Source organism: Carcharhinus amblyrhynchos, chromosome 32 (assembly GCF_965287045.1).
Source record: "Carcharhinus amblyrhynchos chromosome 32, sCarAmb.v2.hapA, whole genome shotgun sequence".
NCBI classification, from domain to species: domain Eukaryota; kingdom Metazoa; phylum Chordata; class Chondrichthyes; order Carcharhiniformes; family Carcharhinidae; genus Carcharhinus; species Carcharhinus amblyrhynchos.
This window is the reverse complement of record NC_137355.1, coordinates 8,367,522-8,386,206: the sequence shown is the minus strand read 5'-3', so window position 1 is coordinate 8,386,206 and position 18,685 is coordinate 8,367,522. Positions and strand designations below refer to the sequence as shown.

General features: G+C 48.0%; 1 protein-coding gene across 3 annotated transcripts in view; it reads right to left on the bottom strand.

The window, feature by feature from the left end:
* The window catches only part of LOC145360736 (GRAM domain-containing protein 2A-like), a 63,280-nt gene that overhangs the window by 15,725 nt on the left and 28,870 nt on the right, over positions 1 to 18,685 (bottom strand). The window contains exons 1-4 of one of the 3 annotated variants that reach the window (XM_080216116.1): positions 16,724 to 16,802; positions 10,637 to 10,753; positions 5,814 to 5,874; positions 1,526 to 1,598 (exon numbers count right to left, since the gene is read on the bottom strand). In XM_080216116.1, coding sequence (XP_080072242.1) covers positions 1,526 to 1,598; positions 5,814 to 5,874; positions 10,637 to 10,753; positions 16,724 to 16,755 — 283 coding nt within the window. In that variant the 5' untranslated portion in view covers positions 16,756 to 16,802. The other 2 variants (XM_080216115.1, XM_080216118.1) reach the window with 2 other exon arrangements.

The following is an 18,685-nucleotide window of genomic DNA, read 5'->3' as shown; positions in this document are numbered from 1 at the left end:
TACAACATCCACTCCCTCCACCACTGGCGCCCAGTATGTACTAGCTACAAGATGCAGTGACTCACCAAGGCTCCTTAGACAGCACCTTCCAAACCATTATCATCTAGAAGGGCAAGAGCACAGGTACCTGGGAACACCACACCCTGACTTGGAAATAATTCCTTCACTGTCACTGGGTCAAAATCCTGGAGCTCCCTCCCTAACAGCACAGTGGGTGTACCTACACCTCAGGAACTGCAGCAGCTCACCACCACCTTCTCAAGGGGCAATTAAGGATGGACAACAAATGCTGGCCTAGCCCAAATCTCATAAATAAAGTTAAAAAATACCCTCTGGGTATTCAGATCAGCCAGCTGGATAATTCAGAGGTATCCTGTGGGAAACTCTGACACAGATATACCCTCCAATCAGACCCACAGTGCTTCATTCCAGGGGTTAGAAAGATGGCGGAACATCTGTGGGTCACATGTTTGAATCTATCCTGATTGGGTGAGATGGAAGTCATCCCACAAGCTGTGAGTGTGATTGGTTTATATCAGCAGCCTGGTGGCCAATAGGAATGGATCAAGTATGTGATTCAGTAACAATTCTTACTAAATCAGGAAAATTACTTTGGATCATTGTATGTGGTGGGAAAAGTGGGAGATTCCGGATTGCAATGGACACTTTTCCGAGGTGAATTACTGTGATTTGATTTGATTTATTATTGTCACATGTATTAGCATACGGTGAAAAGTATTGGTTCTTGCATGCTATACATACCGTTCATAGAGAAGGAAAGGAGAGAGTGCAGAATGTAGTGTTACAGTCATAGCCAGGGTGCAGAGAAAGATGGAGTTTTGGCTGGAATGCCAAATTTTCCATTCTCGCCCGCAGTAGGTTCCACCATGGATAAACCCGGAGAGTCGGATTGTCTTTTTTCTAAGGAAGCTTCCAGTGTAATCATTGGACAAAATTTATTTTAAATATGCTAACAATAATTCCTACCCATGTGTGTCTGCACATTATTTCTTTTGAACAAATTTATTGTGTCCCAGTGAGTGGCCCGCTCTGTGTCCCGGTGACTGGCCCGCTCTGTGTCCCAGTGACTGGCCCGCTCTGTGTCCCAGTGACTGGCCCGCTCTGTGTCCCAGTGACTGGCCCGCTCTGTGTCCCAGTGACTGGCCCGCTCTGTGTCCCGGTGAGTGGCCCGCTCTGTGTCCCGGTGAGTGGCCCGCTCTGTGTCCCGGTGAGTGGCCCGCTCTGTGCCCCAGTGACTGGCCCGCTCTGTGTCCCAGTGACTGGCCCGCTCTGTGTCCCAGTGAGTGGCCCGCTCTGTGTCCCAGTGACTGGCCCGCTCTGTGTCCCAGTGAGTGGCCCGCTCTGTGTCCCAGTGAGTGGCCCGCTCTGTGTCCCAGTGACTGGCCCGCTCTGTGTCCCAGTGACTGGCCCGCTCTGTGTCCCAGTGACTGGCCCGCTCTGTGTCCCAGTGACTGGCCCGCTCTGTGTCCCAGTGACTGGCCCGCTCTGTGTCCCAGTGACTCACCTTTTCTCAATGTTTCTTGTTCAGGAACTTCCTTGAAGAGTTTGTGATATTGAGAATTGTGTTTCTTTATGGTCTGAAATAAACAAAGATTTTATTTCACGCCTCTCATAACTTCATAAATCTGCTCAAATATTATAGAGTCATCAGCTGGATTTATACCACCCTGCCCCCACGGGAATCGGAATGGGAAAGGGGGGAACGCGGGAATCAGAGCAGGCGAGGGGGGAACAGGGGAATCGGAGCGGGCGGGGAGGGAAACACGGGAAGCTCCGTTGACTTTACGGTTTCAGGATGAGCAAGGCCATAAAATCCTGCCAATAGAATCATAGAGCAATACAGCAGAGAAACAGGCCCTTTGGCCCAACCCATCCATGCCAACCCACCTTCCTTCCAGTCCACCAGTTTTGTTGTCTTCTGCAAACTTACTATCAATGCCTCCTTTATTCTCATTTATATAAATGACAAACAACAGTGGATTCAGCACTGATCCCTGTGGCACATCGCTGGTCACAGGCCTCAGGCCTGAAAAGCAACTCTCTATCACCACCCGCTTTTTATTCATTCGTGGGACATGGGTGTCGCTGGCTGGTTAGGCATTTATTGCCCATCTCTAGTTGCCCCTTGAGAAGGTGGTGGTGAGCTGCCTTCTTGACAACTGAGTGGTTTGCTAGGCCATTTCAGAGGGCAATGGAGAGCCAACATTGCTGTGGTTCTGGAGTCACATGTAGGTCAGACCGGGTAGGGAGGGCAGATTTCCTTCCCTAAAGGGATTAGTGAACCAGATGGGTTCTTCTGACAACGGTTTCATGGTCACCAGTAGATTCTTAATTCCAGATATTTTTATTGTATTCAAATTCCACCATCTGCCGTGGTGGGATTCGAACCCGGGTCACCCAGAACATTAGCTGAGTTTCTGGATTAACAGTCTAGCGATAATACCACTAGGCCATGGCCTCCCCATTGGTTCCTCCTACTGTCATCAAAATGATATAAACATGTGAATGGGGCATTTCGTCTCAGTAATTTTATCCAGGAGACCAGACCATTGGCATCAATTATTGGTGAGTGAAGCTGGACAGAAATACAATATTTTGGCAGATGGTGACAATTACTACAGCTGAGATTTTCCAGACCCACTGTTGGCAGGCATCATTGTGCACGGGACTGGAAAATCCTGCCCCACATCGTGATCTGTGGGTTAGGTGAGGCACTCTTGATCAGGGGGTTCAGGAGTTGGGAGGGACAGGGGTTGTGGGGGAGAGGGTTAGAGTCTCAGGGATCTTGGAGGGAGTTGGAGTGGGAATGAGGGGTGCAGAAGGGGCCATGACTATCTTCTCAAGTGTGTGTGGGGCGGGGTGGGAATGGGGGGGACAGAAGGGGTCATGACTACGTTCTTGAGTGTAGGGGGGGGTCACTCAAGTGTGTGAGGGTGAGTTTATGGTCCGGTGCTCTGTAATAGGTCAGCACCCTACTATGGAGAGGGTCAGGGTCACTCTAGTACGTGGGGGGGTGGGTTTGTGGTCCATGCTTTGTGTTAGTCAGAGGTCAACATTGGGGAGGGTCACGGGTCAGAGAGCTCTAAGTTGGAAGGTGTTGGGGGGGTCAAAGGGCAGCATCGTACGTGAAAGGGTCACTGACTGGTTACCCAAACAGTTATAACTCTGATTCTCCAGCAGGTGGAGACAGGGAGGCCGTGGGGTGAAAGTTCACTTTCTCAATTGACCCAGAGAGATGGATTGAGCCTCCCCCCCCCCCCGCAAGCCCGCCCCCCCCCCCCCCCCCCCAAGCCCACCCCCCCCCCGGACTGAGCTTCCCCCCCGGGGCTGAGCTTCCCCCCCCGGGGCTGAGCCCAGCTTTCACCCCCAGAGAGTAAGACACCTTCCCAGGGCTCTCTCCGGTGACCACTCAGACAAGGAACCTGCTTCCGCCTGACTCATTCTCACATCTGGCTTTCTCAGAGGGTCATACACAATTCCAGATGTTTATAGCATTGGAGAGTCTAACAGCACTGAAAGAGGCCCTTCAGCCCATCATGTGTGCCCCAGCCATCAAGCACCTCTCCATTCTAATCCCATTTTCCAGCCCTCACTCCCTGACCTTTGTGGGCTACAGCGTTTCAGCTGCTCACCTAAAGGGAAGGAAATCTGCCGTCCTCACCTGGTCTGGCCTACATGTGACTCCAGAGACACAGCAATGTGGTTGACTCTGAAATGGCCTAGCAAACCACTCAGTGCCAGGGTGACTAGGGATGGGAAATAAATGGTGGCCAGCCAGCGATGCCCATGTCCCAAATAAATGAATAAAAGAAAACATAGAAATATCCACCCCGTAACAAACGCCTTCAGCCAATTCTCTCAAGAGCGCTGGAGGCTCTGGGATTGGATCATCAGGGTCAAAGGTTAATATTCAGCTTGGGGGGTCACCCAGAGTTTTAGAAAGGTGATAGGGGAATCCAACACTTCACTGTGACGTCCACACTGCCCACGGTAATATATCCGGAATGCCCTCTTTGGCTCCGGCATTCTCTGGAAACGTGAACCAACTGGCGCCCACAGGTTTAACCCCCAGGTTTTCACTGGCAGACGGTAACTGTAGGAACTTGGATTGCCAACTCTGCCTCATCAAATCACCTTCCTCCTTCAACCATTTAAACATGCTTTTTCCATCTTCTACAATCACAGAATCCTTACAGCGCCATTCAGCCCATCGGGTCTGCACTGACTCTCTGATACAGCATCCCAACCAGATCCAATCCTCATAACCCCAAATATTTAGAACACAGAACACTACAGCACAAACAGGCCCTTCGGCCCACAAGTTACGCCGATCATATCCATACCTACCAGGCCATAGAACTATCTATAACTCCCAATCCCATTAAATCTCATGCGCTCATCCAGAAGTCTTTTAAAAGACCCCAGCGAGTTCACCTCTACCACCACCGATGGCAGCCGATTCCACTCACTCACCACCCTCTGAGTGAAAAACTTACCCCTGACATCTCCTCTGTACCTGCTCCCCAGCACCTTAAACCTGTGTCCTCTCGTAGTGACCATTTCAGCCCTGGGAAATAGCCTCTGAGAATCCACCCTATGTATTCCTCTCAACATTTTATAAACCTTTCGATCCCGCAAATTGCAATAACCCACAAATCTTTGGACACTAAGGGGCAATTTAGCATGGCCAATCCACCTAACCTGCATATCTTTGGACACTAAGGGGCAATTTAGCACGGCCAATCCACCTAACCCACATATCTTTGGACACTAAGGGGCAATTTAGCATGGCCAATCCACCTAACCCACATATCTTTGGACACTAAGGGGCAATTTAGCACGGCCAATCCACCTAACCTGCATATCTTTGGACACTAAGGGGCAATTTAGCACGGCCAATCCACCTAACCTGCATATCTTTGGACACTAAGGGGCAATTTAGCACGGCCAATCCACCTAACCTGCATATCTTTGGACACTAAGGGGCAATTTAGCATGGCCAATCCACCTAACCTACATATCTTTGGACACTAAGGGGCAATTTAGCACAGCCAATCCACCTAACCTACATATCTTTGGACACTAAGGGGCAATTTAGCATGGCCAATCCACCTAACCTGCATATCTTTGGACACTAAGGGGCAATTTAGCATGGCCAATCCACCTAACCTACATATCTTTGGACACTAAGGGGCAATTTAGCATGGCCAATCCACCTAACCTACATATCTTTGGACACTAAGGGGCAATTTAGCATGGCCAATCCACCTAACCTACATATCTTTGGACACTAAGGGGCAATTTAGCATGGCCAATCCACCTAACCTACATATCTTTGGACACTAAGGGGCAATTTAGCATGGCCAATCCACCTAACCTGCATATCTTTGGACACTAAGGGGCAATTTAGCATGGCCAATCCACCTAATCCAATTTTGGATTGTGGGAGGAAACCTGAGCACCCAGAGAAAACCCACGCAGACACAGGGAGGATGTGCAAACTCCACATACACAGTGACCCAAGCCGGGAATTGAACCTGGGTCCTTGGCGCTGTGAGGCAGCAGCACTAACCACTGTGTCACCGTGCCATCCCCTAGCAACTGAGGCTGATAAATACACACAATTCTGTTTTTTGAAATGTTCCTATGGTCTTCCTCCTGGGCATTGCCCACACTGGTGATCTGGTGGGTCAGCTCGAGCTCCCAGAGAGTGCGGGACACACCAGGAGGGTTGGGGACCCAGGAAGGAGCTTCTTACTCGGAGAGGGTGGGAGATCGGAGCGAGTACTCACCGAGCCGCGGTGAAACTTCTTGAAGTCTTCAGAGTTCAGCGACTCGTTTAACTTCTGGTCTCTGAGAAACAGGTAAAGCAGAACGTTAGTCAATCAATTGGAACACATCGTCCCTAATGTTTGCTTTTCATTCATTCCGACAGTAGGGTTTAATTTGCCTGTGTGAGTCCTGTACACCTGTATCAAGCTGTACACCGCTGAGGGTTTACACATCAGAAAGAGTTTCACATTACGCTGAGCAGTCAACACAACAAATTGGGTTTGTGCTTTATTTGTACATTCTTCTCTCTGTAAATTAAAATAAATCATTCTGTGAATTCAGCCTTTGTGATTTATTATTGTCACATTTATCAGTATAAAGTGAAAAGTATTGTTTCTTGTGCGCTGTACTGACACAGCGTACTCTTCATAGAGAAGGAAAGGAGAGGGTGCAGAATGTAGTGTTACAGTCACAGCTAGAGTAAGATCAACTTAGTGTGAAGTAGGTCCATTCAAAAGTCTGGTGGTAGTTTGTTCTCTCGGGTCCAGTGGTCAGCGCTCGGTTCTGGCACTGCGAGCTTCAAGCCCCAGCCCAAGATTTGAGCAGATAATCAAGGCTGGCTCCGCGCTCTGGTGATTTGGGGAGTGTTTCATTGTCACAGGCCCTGGGTGGGATTCCCTCCCCCGGGGCTTTTCCCTGGAGACAGAGGCCAGTGTCTGTTCCCATCCCTAGTTGCCCCTTGAGAAGGTGGTGGTGAGCTGCTTTCTTGAACCCCAGCAGTCCGTGTGTTGTAGGTACACCCACAGTGCTGATAGGGAGGGAGATCCAGGATTTTGACCCAGCAACAGTGAAGGAACGGCCAATATATTTAAAGTAAAAAAATCTTAAAGTTTATTTACTAGTCATGCGTAAGGTTTACATTAACACTGCAATGAAGTTACTGTGAAAATCCCCTAGTCGCTACAATACGGCGCCTGTCCGGGTACACTGAGGGAGAATTTAGCACAGCCAATGCACCCTAACCAGCACGTCTTTTGGACTGTGGGAGGAGAATGGAGCATCCGGAGAAAACCCACACAGACATGGGGAGAATGTGCAGACTCTGCGCAGACAGTGACCCAAGCCGGGAATCGAACCTGGATCCCTGGTACTGTGAGACAGCAGAGCTAACCACTGTGCCACTCTGTCAGGAAGTTCCCAGTCAGGAATGTGAATGACTCGGAGGGTAGTGCTGTTCCCATGTGCCTCCTGCTCTGTTAAGCTCCACGATGGGTTTATTTGATGTTCTACATTCTTTCTTAATGTTATGATGTCTTTGAGTGACTGGCAGGACCTCACCTTGAACCTTGTCAATGTCTGACGGTTTGAGGTGTTGGCAATGACCTGCTGACCTTTGCCCTCAGACCATCATCCTCATTGAACTAACCAGGCCACGGTTAACGTGAAGATGTAAAAGTTTGCCAGGTGTGGACGGGAGGGTGGGGAGGGAGTGGGTGGATGTCCTCGTGAACCTGCCCCTCAGCCTGTCATCAACAGGTCCAGCCTAGCCTCATAAGACTAACTCATTCCTGTATCAGTCTAGTTGTCCAGTCTGTTCATCCCTCAGAATAGACAAAGTTAACATTGGACGTTGAATTTCTTTCATTGAATAGAATTTAAAATTAGCACATTACAAACAAAACAGAGAGAGAATGAGATACTAGCAAAAGCCAATACTGACACAGACCTGACCCAAACCTCGCACTGAACACGTACAGCTGTACACAGAATTATAACTTTTCCATTATCTCGTGGTGAAATCGCTTGGCACAAACTGTGTCTCTAACTCTCATAAACAGTTTGCAGCCGTGGCTGTGAAAAACCTTGTTTTGGCTGATGAGGAATAGTCAATTTTCCAAGCTGATCCCCGCACGCTTGCCGAGTTCAAAATGTGGCCAAGTTAATTTTTGACGCTTAGTGCGGTTAGTTACATCGGCAGGAATATCTGAAAATGAAGTCTTTGCACAAATGAAACAAACCGTACACAGGATACACAACAAGTGAACCTCCTCTGATCCATCTCCCACACACTTACATCCTCTCATTAAATAAAGAGACCAAAAGTGCGCACAGTAATGGAGATGTGGTCTCGCCAACGCCCTGTGTAACATCCTTTTTTTATGTTCAATTCCTCTGGTAATAAAGGGTAACGTTCCATTCGCCTTCTTATTTACTTGCCTCACCACATCTTTTGATGTACCAGGGCTTTGACTATAACAACCTCCCTGATCTGTCAGCTAACCTCCTTCTACACCCGTGTTATCCAGGGCAGGAATGGTCAAACAATGTCCCTTCCTGTGCCGTAGTGGCCCTCGAGACTTGTCACATTAGAGCGGACAGCACAGTTACGGTTACTGGCTCACTCGAGCCCCCGTCCAGCACTAGTTACCTCTTGCCCTCCTCCCCCTCAACCTCACCCCCTCCATTCCCTTCTGTACGTATACATCAAACCTGCCCTGAACTACACCGTCAATCCAGTCCTTGCCAACACAGCTCCGCTAACACTCATTCTATTTACTTTGTGATTTACCCTGTTTGCTTTCTGTGGAACAAGATGTTTGGAACAGGCTGCGTTTTACCTCATTGGGTGATAAAATAGGCAAATAAGGTGGGGGGGGGAGGTTGAGGTCAAAGGTCAAAATCCTGGCACTCCCAACCTAACAGCACTGTGGGTGTTCCTGCACCACATGGGGAGGCATTGGGGTAAAGTTTATTTATTAGGTCACAAGTAGGCTTACATTAACACTGCAATGAAGTTACTGTGAAAATCTCCCAGTTGCCACACTCCGGCGCCTGTTTGGGTACACTGAGGGAGAATTTAGCACGGCCAGTGCACCCTAACCAGCACGTCTTATGGAGGAAACCGGAGCACCCGGAGGAAACCCACGCAGACACGGGGAGAACGTGCAAACTCCACACAGACAGTGACCCGAGCCGGGGGTGGAAGCAATGCTGGTACTGTCACTGGGCTAGTAATCCAGAGATCCATGGAAATACTCTGGGGACCCAGGATCGAATCCCACCACGGCAGATGGTGAAATTTGAATTTAATAAAAATCTGGAATTGGAAGTTCAAAGATGGCCATGAAACCATGGTCGATTGTCGGGAAAACCCATCCGGTTCACTAATGTCCTTACCTGATCTGGCCTACATGTGACTCCAGAGACACAGCGATGTGGTTGACTCTCGAATGCCCAGCCAGTGACACCCACATCCCCGTGTTTGTGTGGGTTTCCTCCGGGTGCTCCGGTTTCCTCCCACACTTTAAAGATGTGCAGGTTAGGTTGATTGGCCATGCTAAATTGCCTCTTAGTTTCCCAGGGTGTGTAGGTTAGAGGGATTAACGGGGTAAATTTGTGGGGTGACAGGGATAGGGCCTGGGTGGAATTGTTACCAGAGCTAACTCGATGGGCTGAGTGGCCTCCTTCTGCACTGGAGGGATTCAATGATTTAGAAGCATGGGTAGGTTATTTGAGCTCTGAGTTTGATTTATTATTGTCACACAGATTAGCGTGAAAAGTATTGTTTCTCGCCCGCTATACAAAGCATACCGTTCATAGGGAAGGAAAGGAAAGAATGCAGAATATGTTACAGTTATAGCGAGGCTGTAGAGAAAGATCAACTTAATGTGAGGTCGGTCCATTCAAGAGTCTGGTGACAGCAGGGAAGAAGCTGTTCTTGAGTCGGTTGGTACGTGACCTCAGCCTTTTGTATCTTTTTCCCCGATGGAAGAAGGTGGAAGACAGAATGTCCGGGGTCTGCCCACGACCCTCTGAGTGAAAAGGTTTTTTCTCAAATAGCCTCTGAACCTCCTGCCCCTCACTCTAAAACTATGCCTCCTTGCGATTGATCCCTGAACCAAGAGGAACAGCTGCTCCCTACTCACCCTGTCCATACCCCTCATAATCTGATACACCTCAATCATGTCCCCCCCCTCAGCCTTCTCTGCTCGACAGAAAACAATCCAACCCCATCTAGTCTCTCCTTATAGCTCATAAGAACTGGGAGCAGGAGTAGGAGTTGGCCATCTGGCCCCTCAAGCCTGCTCCGCCATTCAATAAGATCATGGCTGATCTTTTCGTGGACCCTGCCCGCTCACCATAACCCTTTAATTCCTTTACTATTCAAAGATCTATCCTTGCCTTAAAAACATTCAATGAGGTAGTCTCAACTGCTTCGCTGGGCAGGGAATTCCACAGATTCATAACCCTTTGTGTGAAGAAATTCCTCCTCAATTCTGTCTTAAATCTGCTTCTCCTTATTTTGATGCCATGCCCCCGAGTTCTGGTTTCACCCACCAATGGAAACAACCTCCCTGCTCCTATCTTGTCTTTTCCCTTCATCATCTGATTTGTTCCTATAAGATCTAAATGTACAAATGCTCCGTCATCATATCACCACTCAATTTTCTATCAAGCCAAGTTTAAACAACTTGCCCAACACAATCTAACCCTCTGGTGTTTCCCTCAGAAGGAAATCTTCAAAATGCAGCTAATGAAAATACAACAAAACTTACTCCAACTTATAGATCAAAGGAAGGGTTTAATAAAGAAACATCTTTACTCCAAACTTGCAGCCCTATCCTGGGCCACTCCAAGCTTCCTACAATTCTACATATTTCCTTATTTATAGTGAATCAGCTGGTCAGCTGACTGTTACACCCCTCTGTAATTGGTTCCATGGTCAGCTGATCCTTGTATCTTCCTCCCATTGGTCACATTACATCCAATATAAAGTTTTCTCTGGTTCTAACAGCTGGGTCCCAGAATAAGAACTGAAACTGATCAGTGCAGTGGAAGTTACCTGTAGCGTAAACGGGACTCAAAGCTGTCCTCTTCCATCGAGGTCTCGAACACGTCCAGGTTGGGCGAGGGACTGCGATCGTTCTGCGGAGGTCCCATTTCAGATGGGGACTTTAATCTGTAACAACGGAAATATCTAAATGACATTCCATCCACTTTCAAAATCAAAAGCTTGCACTAATATATTGGATTTCAATGTGCAGTGGCTGTGGCACAGTGGGATTATTACTGGATTAGCAATCCAGAGACCCAGCCCTGGGGATCTGGGTTCGAATCCCACCACAACAGACGGTGTAATCTGAATTCAATAAAAATCTGGAATTATAAATCTAACGATGACCATAAAACCATTGTCAACTGAGACTAGGATCCGAGGGCACTCTTTAGAACCGAGATGAGGGGGAGTTTCTTCAGCCAGAGGGTGGCGAATCTATTCACAGGCGGGTGTGGAGATCAGGTCTTTGAGTGGAAGTCAGAGATACATAGTCCTTGATTGGTAAGGGGATCAAAGGTTATGGGGAAAAGATGGCAGTGGTTAGCACTGCTGCCTCACAGTGTCAGGGACCCAGGTTCAATTCCAGCCTCAGGTCACTGTCTGTGTTGAGTTTGCACATTCTCCTCGTGTCTGCGTGGGTTTCCTCCCACAGTTCAAAGATGTGCGGGTTAGGTTGATTGACCACGATAAGTTGACCCTAGTGTCAGCAGGATTAGCAGGGTTGATGTGTGGGGTTATGGGAATAGGGCTTGGGTGGGATTGTGGTCGGTACAGAATCGAGTGGCCTCCTTCTGCAATGTAGGGATTCAATGAGTGGAGTTGAGGAACTTATCGGCCATGATTGAATGGCGGAACTGACTCAATGGGCCGAATGGCCTAACTCTGCTCCTATATCATATAGCCTGATGGGCTAAAAACCCATCTGGTTCACTCATGTCCTTTAGAGAAGGAAATCTGCCATCCTTACCCAGTCTGGCCTACATGTAACTCCAGAGCCACAGCAATGTGGTTGACTCTCTGTCCTCTGAAACGGAAGGCAGTTAGGGAAAGGCAAAAAAATGTTGGTCCAGCCACTGACACTCACATCCCGTTAAAAAGTGAATAAAATAAACTACCCCGAGATGCTTCACATGAGAGTTACCCACCAAATTTAATACTGAGTCACACAGGGAGATAATAGGACGAAAGGTTAATCAAAGAGATGGATTTTGAGGAGAACCTTAAAGGAAAGGAGAGAGAGAGAGATGGAGCGATTTAGGGAGAAGATTCCAGGCTTTAAGACTGGGTAGCTGAAAGGATGACGGCTAAAAGCTGTGCAAAAAATCCAGGAGATGAACAAGAGGTAAAGGAATGCAAAGATCTCAGAAACTTGTAAGGCTGAAGGAGGTAAAGATAAGTAGAGTGGCAAATACTCACAAAGTATTTTGTTCAGGTTAAAACGAATAGTCACATTTATTTAGAGGTAAGATAGCGCATAGAAGAAAGAACATTTGATTTACATAGGGAAAAAAACACTGCAAAACAATACAAGTTCAAACATAGCAGTACTTTTCAGTAACTTTCAATTATGATTCTCTGATCAAAATTTACAGGGATGTGGGTCCCACAGTTTATTTATCAGTGTCACCAATAGGCTTATATTAACACTGCAATGAAGTTACTGTGAAAATCCCCTAGTAGCTGTACTCTGGCACCTGTTTGGGTACACCGAGGGAGAATTTAGCACGGCCAATGCACCTAACAAGCACATCTTTCTGACTGCGGGAGGAAACCGGAGCACCCGGAGGAAACCCAGGCAGACACGGGGAGAATGTGCAAACTCCACACAGACAGTAACCCAAGCTGGGAATCGAAACCACCCCACACAGAGGGAGCAGAATGCAATGTATAGAATTGTGGACAGCAGGGATGGTGTCTCATTTTGTATCTGTCCTTTTCATAGAATCCCTACAGTACAGAAGGAGGCCATTCAGCCCATCAAATCTGTACCAACCACAATCCCAGCCAGCCTCTATCCCCGTAACCCCACATATTTACCCTGCTGATCCCCCTGACACTAAGAGGCAATTTAGCATGACCAATCAACCTAACCCGCACATCTTTGGAGTGTGGGAGGAAACCCACACGGACATGGGGAGAATGTGCAAACTCCACACAGACAGTGATCCAAGCCGGGAATCGAACCCGGGTCCCTGTCGCTGTGAGGCAGCAGCGCTAACCGTTGTTCCACCGTGCTGCCCCACACTGCAATATTACAGACAGATTGATGGAATATAAATGAAGTACTCCTTATTGGAAAGATAACTAATCAGTTCATGTAGTGCTTGGTCAGATTAGCAGTCTCCTGGCTACTGAGCTGTTTGCTGTTCCCAACAGACTGAAATAGAACTGATTCAGTCAGTGGTTATAAATAAAGTACATAATGTCCTTCCTGCAATCTCCAATTTCACTCAGTGCTTCTCTAACTGTATACGGTCTAATTCACATTCTTAATCAATGTGTCAACTCTCTCTTAGACAAAAATAAAAATAATGCACATGGTCCAGAATTAATCCTGGGGGACAATACTCAATAAAACTTTGTTAAAAGGGGCAAGCAACAAAAGTCAATCCACCATAAAGTCACATAACAAAAAATATCACCCGTGTAAATTGCACCAGAGTTTAAAGTTTATTTATTAGTCACAAGTAAGGCTTACATTAACGCTGCAATGAAGTTCCTGTGAAATTCCCCTAGTCACCACACTCCGGCGCCTGTTCGGATACACTGAGGGAGAATTTAGCAGGGCCAATGCACCCTAACCAGCACGTCTTTCGGACTGAGGGAGGTAACCCACGCAGACATGGGGAGAATGTGCAGACTCAGCACAGACAGTGACCCAAGCTGGGAATCGAACCCGGGTCCCTGGCGTTGTGAGGCAGCAGCACTAACCACTGCGAGAAAATGCTGTAAAATCTCAGCAGGTCTGGCAGCATCTGTAAGGAGAGAAAAGCTTTGACAAAGGTTGAAACATCAGCTCTTTTCTCTCCTTACAGATGCTGCCAGACCTGCTGAGATTTTCCAGCATCTTCCCTTTTGGTTTCAGATTTTCAGCATCTGCAGTAATTTGCTTTAATCCGTTGCTAACCACTGTGCTGTTCATTTGAGAGATAACTGTTAAGATGATAATCTACTTTAGTTAGTTAGTTAAGGGATTAGGGCAGTTTAATGTTGCTCGCTCAGTGCTGCATTAGCCTGGACTTTGTGTTCCTGGAGCAGGAATTGAACCCACAACCACCTGATATAGAAATGGGAGACCTACCCACTAACTCACAACAGGCTCAGGTAACCTAAGCAATCAACTTGTGGTGGCAGGAGTCACAAAGCAGAGAGGCACTCACAGAAAACAAGAGTCTAACCCCTTCCAGTTTAACCCAGGATCTCCCATCACAGAGAATCCACTCACATTAAACAGACAGCAGATTATCCACAGAATCAAAACAAACAGCAGGCCAGGAGCTGCCTGAAATCTCAAACACTCCCTTCAAATTTAACTGATGTTACAACATGGACCAGCCCCCATTTTAACCCTGGCACAACCTGGAAATATATCCAAATATCCCCAGGGAAAGCCCCACTGCAGCGGACACTTCCGAACTGTGCAGTACCCAACTCCCAGGTCTTAGACTCCATATTCAACAGCTCCAACCGTATACAACAAATCCTTCACAATCCCTCTGCCGCCTGTTATTCTCTCTACCACTCCCTCTGCCGCCTGTTATTCTCTCTCTCGCTCCCTCTGACGCCTGTTATTCTCTCTACCACTCCCTCTGATGCCTGTTATTCTCTCTACCACTCCCTCTGTTGCCTGTTATTCTCTCTACCACTCCCTCTGATGCCTGTTATTCTCTCTCTCGCTCCCTCTGACGCCTGTTATTCTCTCTACCACTCCCTCTGATGCCTGTTATTCTCTCTACCACTCCCTCTGATGCCTGTTATTCTCTCTACCACTCCCTCTGTTGCCTGTTATTCTCTCTACCACTCCCTCTGATGCCTGTTATTCTCTCTACCACTCCCTCTGATGCCTGTTATTCTCTCCACCACTCCCTCTGCCGCCTGTTATTCTCTCTCTCGCTACCTCTGATGCCTGTTATTCTCTCTACACTCCCTCTGATGCCTGTTATTCTCTCTACACTCCCTCTGCCGCCTGTTATTCTCTCCCTATCGCTCCTTCTGATGCCTGTTATTCTCTCTCTCACTTCCTCTGACTCCTGTTATTCTCTCTCTCGCTCCCTCTGCCGCCCGTTATTCTCTCTACCACTCCCTCTGCCGCCTGTTATTCTCTCTACCACTCCCTCTGCCGCCTGTTATTCTCTCTCTCGCTCCCTCTGCCGCCCGTTATTCTCTCTACCACTCCCTCTGCCGCCCGTTATTCTCTCTACCACTCCCTCTGCCGCCTGTTATTCTCTCTCTCGCTACCTCTGATGCCTGTTATTCTCTCTACACTCCCTCTGCCGCCTGTTATTCTCTCCCTATCGCTCCTTCTGATGCCTATTATTCTCTCTCTCACTCCCTCTGACGCCTGTTATTCTCTCTCTCGCTCCCTCTGACGCCTGTTATTCTCTCTCTCGCTCCCTCTGACGCCTGTTATTCTCTCTCTCGCTCCTTCTGATGCCTGTTATTCTCTCTCTCACTCCCTCTGACGCCTGTTATTCTCTCTCTCGCTCCCTCTGACGCCTGTTATTCTCTCCCTATCGCTCCTTCTGACGCCTGTTATTCTCTCTCTCACTCCCTCTGCCGCCTGTTATTCTCGCTAGGAAAGGGAAATATGAAAACTTTAAACTTGCCATTTGTTTAAAAAAAAGTCACAAACAGCAATTTACTTTTAATTATCACTCCCTGGGCTGTGAACCTTACTGGGAAGGGATTTGTGTCTCGAGCGTATCTCTATTTCTGGTCCGGATAACCATGGGACTGTTCACCGCAGGGTAAAATCCTGCTGGCAGTGGTTGGATTCGAAGCCAACCACATTTTTAATCCAACACTAGTTACCACACTAGGGAGCAACAATTCACTACATACAGTTTTAAATTGTTCCCTTTCTGGGTCAGATAAATATGGATGACCCAGCCAGCCACATCCACATCCCATAAAATGAATAAATGAGAACAAAAATCACACTGCACTATCACATTGCACTTACCCTCTTAATTACCAGATGTAATATTCTGCTGTGAATCAAACGGACAATTAAAATGTAAGTCCTGCGACTGGTTAGAGAGACTGATATCAATCACAAATCACAGGTGGCACAGTGGTTAACATTGCTGCCTCACAGTGCCAGGGACCCAGGTTTGATTCCCGGCTTGGGTCACTGTCTGTGTGCAGTCTGCACATTCTCCCCGTGTCTGCGTGGGTTTCCTCCCAATGTCTGAAGGAGATGCTGGTTAGGTAGATTTGGCCATGATAAATTGCCCCTTAGTTTCAGCAGGGACTCGGGAGGTTAAATGCGTGGGGTTACGGGGATAGGGTCTGGGTGGTCAGTGCAGACTCGATGGGCCGAATGACCTCTTTCTGCACTGCAGGGATTCTTTGAATCAACCAAGAAGTTCTGGTAACTTACCCCTGTGCTGATGGACACAGAGAATGTGTTGTAAACACACCGATACTTCCCAGTAAGGGATCAATCGTTTCAGCAATCCTTTTAAAGGAGACATTGTTTTGCATGAGTTCGGTGCATGTGAGGCCAGAAATGTCACTCTGTGAGCGTTTACTGTGCCTGCGCCCACCGCAAAGTTCACCAGGAAACCGACTCATTCCTTCCTGTAACACTGCCCCACAGACGGATCGTTCCAAACTGACTTCACCAGGCTAACAATATCACAGCGGCTCTTACAGCACAGACAGCGAGAAACACAGTCACACATTCACCCCAGCATCTGGCACGCACAGGAAGGGGTTAACTAAACACTTCTTAACCAAGGCAGCTCTCTCCTTAAGAAGTGCCCGCGCAAAATAACCAAGCAACTCGAATCGAGTTACGACAAGGACAGCAGTAGCCAAGTAACAGTTACGAACTCGCAGCTAAATCCCTCTCTCTCTCTCTCGGCGTACCTCTGAGTAACAACGGAGGGAATTGGCCCCATTATACATGATCCAGCGCTGCTGTACAATCAATCCAGTGTTCACCCCCCCCCAGAGCCCCGGGTCCCTTCAACGCTCCAATCAGAGTGCACAGAATAAGGAATCTTTCACTACTTGGTGGGGGTGGGGTGGACGGACCCACTGAGTCTCAGAGAGGAGGCTTTTTATTCACTATCTGTAAGGTGATGAAGTTAGAAAGAGTTTCCTCTTTGCTGGGGTGGGGGTGGGGTGGGGGGGTGTCAGTGAGGAACACCACACACACACCAGCGTGCTGTGGAAGTGATGTTCCGATCCACCTCCCAATAATTTAGCCAGTGACGTTGTGCATTTATAAAGATTCAAATAATATTCCATTCAGATCTCTCTGTAAATTAATGCAAACACACACTCACCCCCCCCCCCAAGACACACACACACACACACTCACCCCCCAAGCTACACACACACACTCACTCAACACACACTCACACACACTTATTCAACACACACTGACCCCCCAAGACACACTCACACACACACACACTCACCCCCAACACACACTCACACACGCTCACCCCAAAGCTCACATATACAGTCACCCCAACACACATGCACGCCAGCACACACTCACCCCAACACACACACACAGACACACACACACACCCTCGCAGACACTCACACAAACACACGCTCACATACACACACCCCAACACACACTCACACAGTTACACACACAAACACACACTTTCACATACACACACACTCACACACACACACACATTCTCACACACAAACACACATGTACATGCACACATTCTCTCTCTCACACACACACACACACACACACACACACACACACACTCTCTCTCTCTCTCACACACACGAGTAGCACAGTGACACAGTGGTTAGCACTGCTGCCTCACAGCGCCAGGGACCTGGGTTCAATTCCCAGCTTGGGTCACTGTCTGTGCAGAGTCTGCATGTTCTCCCCATGTCGGCATGGGTTTCCTCCGGGTGCAAAAATGTGTGGATTAGGTTGATTGGCTGTGCCAAATTGATCCTGGTGTGTGGGGGTTATCAGGGTAAATATGTGGGGAATGGGGCCTGGGTGGGGTTGAGGTCAGTACAGACTCAATGGGCTGAATGGCCTCCTTCTCCACAGAAGGGATTCGATGATTCTCCCAGCAGCAGCAGCAAATATTCTCTCTGCTTTTCGAATTGGAACCACTCCCACTGGTGTTTGTCAAAGCCGCCTCCTTCCCCGTGCTAAATAGAAATGACCCAGCCTGTTTAATCTTCCCTGATAACCTCAATCTCTCCATTCTGGTACCAGCCTTTCCCCAGTGAGCCTTTGTCCTTTTTATAACATTGCGATCAGAGCTGCATATGCTACTCCTACCCACAGCCTCACAAGAGTTTTAAACTGTTTTAACCTAACTTCACTGCTTTCGAGTTTAATCCCCTGGAAATAAATCCCTCTGCTTGGCTAACCTTTTCCTTCATGGTCCACAATGGTTTCATTGAATCATAGAATCCCTACAGTGAGCAGGAGGCCATTCGGCCCATTTGGTCTGTACTGGCCACGATCCCACCCAGGCCCCACACTGTAACCCCATACATTCACCCCACTAATCCCCTGACACCAGGGGACAATTTAGCCTGGCCATTTAGGCCAACTTGCACATCCTTGTTCGCCTGCGTCTCTTGGCTCCTCTATCTTATTCCTGTTCTTATATTTTTGACCTCGGAGGGTATTCAAGCTGGATAGATTTTGAGCTATTAAAAATATTAAAGGATACAGGGATCACGTGGGTAAATGGCACTGATGTAGATAAAAGATTAGCCACGATCTATCGAGTATCGAGTTATATAAAGCATTGGTGAGGCTGAATTTAGAGTATTGTGCACAGTTTTGGTCACCTAGTTACAGGAAGGATGTAAATAAGGTTGAAA